Genomic DNA, 10,000 nt, shown 5'->3' with positions numbered 1-10,000 from the left:
TCTCACACACCTCACACAGACACTTGTCTGGACATTTTCCCTCCTCCTTCATCTTTGTCTTCACCACCTCCTCTTTCTCCACCTCCTCTTTCTCCTCCTCCTCTTCCTCTCTCACGCTTTCCTGTCGTCTGCACCGTAAATCCTCCACTTTCACCTCTTCCAGGGGCTCATCAGAGAGATGTGGGGGTCCCAAACAAGACCCCAAAACCCTGACACGCCCTGCCCTAGCCCACTGTCTCAGAGGTTGCAGGAAACAGGTGCAGAGCAGCGGGTTCCCAGTTAGATTGAGTCTCTCCAGTTCTGCGGGGCCCAGCGGGGGCTCCATGCCGTGGAGCTGGTTGTGACTGAGGTCCAGGTGTGTGAGCAGTGGTGTATGAAGCAGTGCAGAGTCAGACAGGTCCTGCAGAGACAGACGGTCCAGGTACAGCTCTCTGAGTTTGGGCATAGACACACTCTCTTCACCCAGATATGTCATAGGGTTAAAACTCAACTCCAAACGAGTCAGCTCCGTCAGTCTGAGAGAGAGAGAGAGAGAGAGAGAGAGAGAGAGAGACAGTGAGAGAGAGAGAAAGAGAGACAGAGAGAGAGAGAGAGAGAGAGAGACAGTGAGAGGGAGAGAGACAGTGAGAGAGAGAGAGACAGACAGTGAGAGAGAGAGAGAGAGACAGTGAGAGAGAGAGACAGAGAGAGAGAGAGAGACAGTGAGAGAGAGAGGGTAGTGATGATATTAGACATGTATATATGTGTTCATTTATGCATGTATGAATATATGCACGCATCTATCTATCTATCTGCCTGCCTGCCTGCCTGCCTGCCTGCCTGCCTGTCTGTGCAGAGCTACCTGCTCATGGGCTGTGTGGGGAAGAACTGGAGTTCGTTGTGTTCCAGACTGAGTCGTGTCAGCGCTGGCATCCCAGTCAAGGCCTCGGTTGCTAGGTTACTGAGGGCGTTGTGACTGAGTTTGAGCCACTGTAGGCTGAGCAGGCCCTGAAAGACCAGGTTTGGAAGGTAGACCAGCTGGTTCTGGGTTAGAGACAGCGTGTTCAGGGAACCCAGCTGCATGAATGCTCCTGGCTGGATCTCCTCTATACGGTTACGATCCAGCAGCAGCTGCTTCAGCGAGGACAGACCATCAAAACACTCCTACAGAGAGAGAGACCATCAAAACACTCCTACAGAGAGAGAGAGACCATCAAAACACTCCTACAGAGAGAGAGAGACCATCAAAACACTCCTACAGAGAGAGAGAGAGTGAGTGAGAGAGAGCGAGAGAGAGAACAAAGGGATAAACTAAGACAGTTTGGTTACCCACTCTAAGTGATAAAGTCACACTCAAAATCCAGCAGAGAACTTATCACTCAAACACACACACACGCACATGCACACACACACACACACACACTCTGTGACCTGGTACAGGATCTCGATGTTATTGTTGGTGAGGTCCAGTTGGACCAGACGTCCGAGCCCGCGGAAGGCTCCCTCCTGGATGGAGTGGATTTTTGAGGAGTGCAGGGTAAGGTGGGTGAGGTATGGAGTGTTCTGGAAAGAGCCTTTAGACAGCAGTCTCAGGTTATTCTTCTTCAGATCCAGCTTCACTGTGATCTAACCCAGAGAGAGAGAGAGAGAGAGCGCGAGAGAGAGCGAGAGCGAGAGCGCGAGAAAGAGAGAGGGAGAGAGAGAGAGAGAGAGAGAGAGAGAGGGAGGGAGAGAGAGAGGGAGGGAGAGAGAGGGAGAGAGAGCGAGAGCGCGAGCGCGAGCGCGAGAGCGAGAGAAAGAGAGAGGGAGAGAGAGAGAGAGAGAGAGAGAGAGGGAGGGAGAGAGAGGGAGAGAGAGGGGGAGAGAGGGGGAGAGAGAGGGAGGGAGAGAGAGAGAGAGAGAGAGAGAGAGAGAGAGAGAGGGAGAGAGAGCGAGAGTGAGAACAAGAGAGGGAGAGAGGGAGAGAGAGAGGGAGGGAGAGAGAGAGAGAGAGGGGGAGAGAGAGGGAGGGAGAGAGAGAGAGGGAGGGAGAGAGAGAGAGAGAGAGAGAGAGAGAGAGAGAGAGAGAGAGAAAGAGAGGGAGAGAGAGAGAGAGAGGGGGAGAGAGAGGGAGGGAGAGAGAGAGAGAGGGGGAGAGGGGGAGAGCGAGAGAGAGAGAAAGAGAGAGGGAGAGAGAGAGCGAGAGCGAGAGCAAGAGCGAGAGGGGGAGAGAGAGAGGGAGAGAGAGGGGGAGGGAGAGAGGGAGCGAGAGCGAGAGCGAGAGCGAGAGAGAGAGAGAGAGAGTTTATCGGTGAATCATTACTGTCAAATATTCTCTTTAAATGTCATGAGTGACTGATAGACATTCATTTCTTTCACTAAGTGATAAATATCAATACCTGTGTATAATAAAAGGTTTTATAAATACAAAAATGCAAATCATTGTAATTAACTAAGAAAAAACAACAGCTGTTATAGAACAGTTAAAATAATATAAATGACTAGGATATTGAAAATGCAATCTTTCAAAAAGTCAACACATTTCTGTTTATGATTTTTATAAAAGGTAGAATCTCTCTGGAAATGATACGCAATATCATCACTGAAAAACTCAGAATGTAAATCGTTGCATCTTTCACCTCATCTATAGTGGGTGGGACGTGCGACAGATTCTTCCCGGTGCAGGCCACGGTGAGTTTGGTGTGGTCACAGACGCAGACACGCGGACATTTCGCGGCCAGCGCACGGGACAGAACCGTTATGAGCAGCGATAGCCACAAGGGGGCGACATATACACAGGAACGCATCTGTGAATCAATGCACCGAGGCGCGGTGAAGTTTTCAGCATAAGAAAAGTAAAGAGATAATTTTGCAATAAGTCATTAGCTCACACCAATTTGAACAATCACAAAATACTGAGAGAAATACCAGAAAGGTTTCAGTACCTTTTGTTGTCACCGACCCAAATGAATATGTTGTTCAGTTTGATGGATAATCTAAGAAAGTCGACAAGATCGTTTCGAATGATATCTGCCGAAATATTTCCACCGACGATAACACACTGTAGGACTTCCGACTACAGTGAAAATGAACAGGTGATGAGTAATAAATTTCCCACTCGTTGATTTTACGGCTTGCAGCTTTTCCTCATGACAAAATTCATATCTAATTATTCATCGACGACACTTAAACTCACCATGGAAGTAATATGATAGACCGACAAAATCACCAAGTTTGTAACTTTTTTTTATCCTGAAACTTTTGATGCGAAATAAATGATGATATACCTGATCATAACATTATTAACCGACGCGACTGGAGACGTTTTCACACAGGAGAAATGTAAGATAGCAGCCTCAGACACGGAGACTCCTGGCAGATCCTCCACGTCGTGGTTTTTATGAAGGTCCTCTTAAACAGACGCCGGGAAAATTCTCGCGTCTTGACCTCCGGTCACCCCGGTCATCCTTGTTCAAATTAACACCCCGGCATCACATTTTCGACTGGGTTAAAAATTCACTGCGCAAAGCTATGAGCGGCGCCAAACGGATAAAGGCAAAAATACGGTTTTTTACACACAACTTTTTTAGTACGCTAACTTTCGAAAAAGACCAATTCCAAAATACTTACACAAATATAAACATTTTATACAATATCAAATATACCAGAGGCCAGGTGGGACTGTGTTTTAAGCGTAACTTAACTCACTTTACAGTGTTTTACTGCCAATACTGTGACGAAAAATATAGATCAGTGACTCTAAATGATCGGTCGGTATTCAGCTTTGATTCTATGGTGATAGATCACTAACCTTTCACTCCAGAGGAATCCCAGAAACAAAAGCAGACAATTAAGAAAATTAAACGGGTCAACAAGTTGCCTCCATCGGGCTCCCTGTAACAGCTCTATCGTAGACAGCCTATGACGCGCTGTCCTCAGTCAAGTCATTATGGTGTTGCCACTCCATCAATGCTCCGCCTGCCCATCCAGCGTCTTACGGGGTTTCAGGGGAAAAAATCAGACCAACACACTTCCGAGCCCATGTTACAAGCGAAAATAAAGTCAGTGCGCAAAACGTGATAGCAAATACTGTACCTTGTTAACAGTGTATCTCCCGTGTTTAAGATTCAGCATCAGACCAATGCATTGTACAGTCACTCCATACACATACACAGACCAGGGTGACCATATTTCGGTTTTCAAAAAAAGAGGAGGGTGGGAGGGGTGGGTACGCATTCCCCTCCCAACTTAAGGGGAAATGTAAGTGGATGTCACTTTTGGTTCCTGTCGTTGTAAGACTGATGCTTGACAATGCAATATGAAACTCCATCTGTTCTTATCTGCCGCAATACATGGCCGGCCGGCTAGTCTTTATCAAGACACATAACTGTGAGTATAATAACGGTGGCAAGACGACCTTATTTCTCTCCATTCAAATTGTGCTGGCATTATGGCCTTCGTAAGGTCTCTTGGCTGTTTCTGCGGTCTTAACGGTATTGAATGAAATGCAGTTTAACCAATGGCACGATAGTGTACATGACTGTTCATTGGTGGCGTGCGAGAGGACGGGACCTTAAGAAAAAGGTCAAAGCAATGTGAATACACACACAATGAACGGCGACTGTGGAGAGCACAAGCCAAATCACAGACATTATTGGCGATTTAGAAATCCCGGCCGGAGCCGTTTTTTAGGTCCGAAAAAGAGACATGTCCGGGAAAAAGAGGACGCACAATCCCACACATACATCTAATACATAAATAAACTCTCACAGACACACAACCACACACACACACTTGCACTCAGAAATACATACCCAATACATACAGTCATTCTTACATACACACACACACAATAGTTACATAAACACTCACAGACACACACACACACACACACAATAGTTACATAAACACTCACAGGGACACACACACGGTAATAACCTGTTACTGGGCCTCTGTGAACGTTTGCAGTTCCATACACACATTCACACCTGCAGCAGCACAAACCAAATAAGAGCAAACATACAAAGCATTTTCTAAGCCCTGCCATTCACACCCTGTCTGTCTCAGGAAGTAGGCGTGTCTTAAAATGAAGAAAACACACTCCTGGGATTACATTCCTATCCTTGAGAGGACCGTGTCTATAAAGCTGCCTGGGCCGGACACCCTCCACCCTCCACCCGACCCAAACCACTGCCTTTACAGGTCACCATGGTAACACCCTCCACCCTCCACCCGACCCAGACCCAAACCACTGCCTTTACAGGTCACCACGGCGACACCCTCCACCCTCCACCCGACCCAAACCCAAACCACTGCCTTTAGAGAGGTCACCATGGTAACACCCTCCACCCTCCACCCTCCACCCGACCCAGACCCAAACCACTGCCTTTACAGGTCACCACGGCGACACCCTCCACCCTCCACCCGACCCAAACCCAAACCACTGCCTTTACAGGTCACCACGGCGACACCCTCCACCCGACCCAAACCCAAACCACTGCCTTTAGAGAGGTCACCATGGTAACACCCTCCACCCTCCACCCGACCCAGACCCAAACCACTGCCTTTACAGGTCACCATGGTAACACCCTCCACCCTCCACCCGACCCAGACCCAAACCACTGCCTTTACAGGTCACCACGGCGACACCCTCCACCCGACCCAAACCCAAACCACTGCCTTTAGAGAGGTCACCATGGTAACACTCTCCACCCTCCACCCGACCCAAACCCAAACCACTGCCTTTACAGGTCACCACGGCGACACCCTCCACCCGACCCAAACCCAAACCACTGCCTTTACAGGTCACCAAGGCGACACCCTCCACCCGACCCAAACCCAAACCACTGCCTTTACAGGTCACCACGGCGACACCCTCCACCCGACCCAAACCCAAACCACTGCCTTTAGAGAGGTCACCATGGTAACACCCTCCACCCTCCACCCGACCCAGACCCAAACCACTGCCTTTACAGGTCACCATGGTAACACCCTCCACCCTCCACCCGACCCAGACCCAAACCACTGCCTTTACAGGTCACCACGGCGACACCCTCCACCCGACCCAAACCCAAACCACTGCCTTTAGAGAGGTCACCATGGTAACACTCTCCACCCTCCACCCGACCCAAACCCAAACCACTGCCTTTACAGGTCACCACGGCGACACCCTCCACCCGACCCAAACCCAAACCACTGCCTTTACGGGTCACCACGGCGACACCCTCCACCCGACCCAAACCCAAACCACTGCCTTTACAGGTCACCATGGCGACACCCTCCACCCGACCCAAACCCAAACCACTGCCTTTACAGGTCACCATGGCGACACCCTCCACCCGACCCAAACCCAAACCACTGCCTTTACAGGTCACCAAGGCGACACCCTCCACCCGACCCAAACCCAAACCACTGCCTTTACAGGTCACCATGGCGACACCCTCCACCCGACCCAAACCACTGCCTTTACAGGTCACCATGGCGACACCCTCCACCCGACCCAAACCCAAACCACTGCCTTTACAGGTCACCACGGCGACACCCTCCACCCGACCCAAACCCAAACCACTGCCTTTACGGGTCACCACGGCGACACCCTCCACCCGACCCAAACCCAAACCACTGCCTTTACAGGTCACCATGGCGACACCCTCCACCCGACCCAAACCCAAACCACTGCCTTTAGAGAGGTCACCATGGCGACACCCTCCACCCGACCCAAACCCAAACCACTGCCTTTACAGGTCACCATGGCGACACCCTCTACCCGACCCAAACCTAAACCACTGCCTTTAGAGAGGTCACCATGGTAACACCCTCCACCCTCCACCCAACCCAAACCCAAACCACTGCCTTTACGGGTCACCACGGTGACACCTTCCACCCGACCCAAACCCAAACCACTGCCTTTACAGGTCACCACGGCGACACCCTCCACCCGACCCAAACCCAAACCACTGCCTTTACGGGTCACCACGGCGACACCCTCCACCCGACCCAAACCCAAACCACTGCCTTTACAGGTCACCATGGCGACACCCTCCACCCGACCCAAACCCAAACCACTGCCTTTACAGGTCACCATGGCGACACCCTCCACCCGACCCAAACCCAAACCACTGCCTTTACAGGTCACCAAGGCGACACCCTCCACCCGACCCAAACCCAAACCACTGCCTTTACAGGTCACCATGGCGACACCCTCCACCCGACCCAAACCACTGCCTTTACAGGTCACCATGGCGACACCCTCCACCCGACCCAAACCCAAACCACTGCCTTTACAGGTCACCACGGCGACACCCTCCACCCGACCCAAACCCAAACCACTGCCTTTACGGGTCACCACGGCGACACCCTCCACCCGACCCAAACCCAAACCACTGCCTTTACAGGTCACCATGGCGACACCCTCCACCCGACCCAAACCCAAACCACTGCCTTTAGAGAGGTCACCATGGCGACACCCTCCACCCGACCCAAACCCAAACCACTGCCTTTACAGGTCACCATGGCGACACCCTCTACCCGACCCAAACCTAAACCACTGCCTTTAGAGAGGTCACCATGGTAACACCCTCCACCCTCCACCCAACCCAAACCCAAACCACTGCCTTTACGGGTCACCACGGTGACACCTTCCACCCGACCCAAACCCAAACCACTGCCTTTACGGGTCACCACGGTGACACCCTCCACCCGACCCAAACCCAAACCACTGCCTTTACGGGTCACCACGGTCACGGTAGAAACCCTCATTCTTCTGTGACTTTTCCGCTGTTTTTCCACCAGCAACTGGAAAAGAGATTCCACTGAACCCCTCTGAGGTCGTAACATGACGTCTGTGCTTAGACGTGTCTCTGCTATTCTCACAGCCAGAGTAACAATCTCTTCATTAAGACTCTCCTCTGTACTGTTCTGTTCCACCTCTTCATTACAACCCTGTACTGTTCTGTTCCATCTGTTCATTACAACCCTGTTCTGTTCTGTTCCACCTCTTCATTACAACCCTGTACTGTTCTGTTCCATCTGTTCATTACAACCCTGTTCCGTTCTGTTCAGTTCCATCTCTTCATTACAACCCTGTTCTGTTCTGTTCTGTTCCATCTGATCATTACAACCCTGTTCTGTTCTGTTCTGTTCCATCTGTTCATTACAACCCTGTTCTGTTCTGTTCCATCTCTTCATTACAACCCTGTTCTGTTCTCATCCATCTCTTCATTACAACCCTGTTCTGTTCTGTTCCATCTCTTCATTACAACCCGGTTCTGTTCTGTTCCATCTGTTCATTACAACCCTGTACTGTTCTGTTCCACCTCTTCATTACAACCCTGTTCTGTTCTGTTCCATCTCTTCATTACAACCCTGTTCTGTTCTGTTCCATCTGTTCATTACAACCCTGTTCTGTTCTGTTCCATCTGTTCATTACAACCCTGTTCTGTTCTGTTCCATCTCTTCATTACAACCCTGTTCTGTTCCATCTGTTCATTACAACCCTGTTCTGTTCTGTTCTGTTCCATCTCTTCATTACAACCCTGTTGTGTTCTGTGCTGTCAGATCTCTGTAACAGTCCTCAGGACGTCCAGAGAGAGCGGATGTAATGGCTGAATATCAGAACATACTTGAATCCGGTAAAGAGGTCATTCCTGTTCCGGTTTTACTAACCGAGGCCGGTCAGACAGGGCTGTTGTGAGGAGAAGGGAGATTTGAGTTACTGTGTTTTAAGAGTTCATTTAGGTTCAAAACAAGACATTTAACTGCTAACACACGTATGTTTAGCTGCTACAGTAAGACAGTAGTCACATGTATTCTTATCTGTGGTTTAGCTAAAACAGCGCGCGGTCTTAGTGCTACTTGCTGAAAAGTGCATTAATCCATAGAGACAGAGTGACTTTACGCAGGCTCTAGTCTGAGCTCTCCTCTCTGTGTCTGTCCACCATAACATGCCTGAGAAGGATGGGCGCCCCCCGCTGAGTCCCGGCTCCTCCACAGGTTTGCCCTCGTGTGTAACCTCAGGGAACCCACAGGGGGTTTGTGGGATTGTGTACAAACAAACTGACCGAGAGGTTTCAGCCCAAAGCCGTGAAACCAAACTGACCGAGAGGTTTCAGCCCAAAGCCGTGGAACCAAACTGAAACAAACCGAAGACTCCACTGACCCTTCATCTTCAGCACAACACAGAAACACAAATCATATAAAACCCCAATGCTCCACTTCCTAATCCTAATCCTTTAGTTTTATATTTACATCATTTTAACACATTATGACACGTGTAACTTAACAACTGCATTTTAATGCCTTTTACCACTGTTTACTTCAAATTCACTCGGTTTTATTACAAAAATGAGACAGTCAGGAGAATGAGGGGGTTATATTGTTACAGGAAAACCAGTCTGTTTCTGATGGCGTCATGAGTCCAATATCCACAAGGGGTCGCCGATGAGACGAGTTTATGTTTCTGTCCGGAGCCGTTTCAAATCAACCTGAAAGTCTGTTGGACTAACCTTACTCTAATCTCATCCGATTTAGTATTAAAAGGGCTTTTTTAATGAGATTAGGAGGCAGAGGGGGTTTGCAGTCAGATTACACGGTTGAGGTTGTTTGTTCCTTTGTGTGTTCAGCGTGTTGACGGCAGGCACTGGCGGGAAGCTGTGGCGGTGTTGAGGGCTCCGGTGTTGAGGGTTCAGGTGTGTCCAGATGTGTTCAGTGATAAAAGGGGATGAAAACAGACGAGCGTGAGGGAGACTCTTAACTCTCTGGTCTGATGCTCTGGAGTGTGGATCTCAAGGAATCTCGCGCACTGACACAGGACTCCATCACCTTACTCTGTCTGCAATTACACACACACACACACAGTCAAACACACACACACGCACAGTCACACACACACACACGCACAGTCACACACACACACAGTCACACAGTCATACACACATACAGTCACACACACCTCATTCCCATACTCTGTGTACAGGCATAAAGACTTTGGCTGCTATTATGTCAGAGTCCAGCTGCTCACTCTTAGAGTGTGTGTTTGGTGTGA

At 49.8% G+C, this 10,000-nt stretch overlaps 2 protein-coding genes across 2 annotated transcripts in view; both read right to left on the bottom strand.

Annotated features, from left to right (window-relative positions):
* Positions 1 to 2,765, bottom strand: part of chadla (chondroadherin-like a) — an 8,361-nt gene extending 5,596 nt beyond the window's left edge. The window contains exons 1-4 of the mRNA XM_030793340.1: positions 2,598 to 2,765; positions 1,411 to 1,605; positions 842 to 1,143; positions 11 to 515 (exon numbers count right to left, since the gene is read on the bottom strand). Coding sequence (XP_030649200.1) covers positions 11 to 515; positions 842 to 1,143; positions 1,411 to 1,605; positions 2,598 to 2,765 — 1,170 coding nt within the window. The remainder of the gene's footprint in view (positions 1 to 10; positions 516 to 841; positions 1,144 to 1,410; positions 1,606 to 2,597) is intronic.
* Positions 2,766 to 9,328: 6,563 nt separating this feature from the next.
* The window catches only part of rangap1a (RAN GTPase activating protein 1a), an 18,862-nt gene continuing 18,190 nt past the window's right edge, over positions 9,329 to 10,000 (bottom strand). Inside the window, exon 16 of the mRNA XM_030793568.1 lies at positions 9,329 to 9,787. Coding sequence (XP_030649428.1) covers positions 9,706 to 9,787 — 82 coding nt within the window. The 3' untranslated portion in view covers positions 9,329 to 9,705. The remainder of the gene's footprint in view (positions 9,788 to 10,000) is intronic.

The sequence above is a fragment of the Chanos chanos genome, chromosome 16 (genome assembly GCF_902362185.1).
Source record: "Chanos chanos chromosome 16, fChaCha1.1, whole genome shotgun sequence".
NCBI lineage: Eukaryota > Metazoa > Chordata > Actinopteri > Gonorynchiformes > Chanidae > Chanos > Chanos chanos.
Note: the sequence above shows the minus strand (reverse complement) of the source record. Positions and strands in the feature narration are given on the sequence as shown.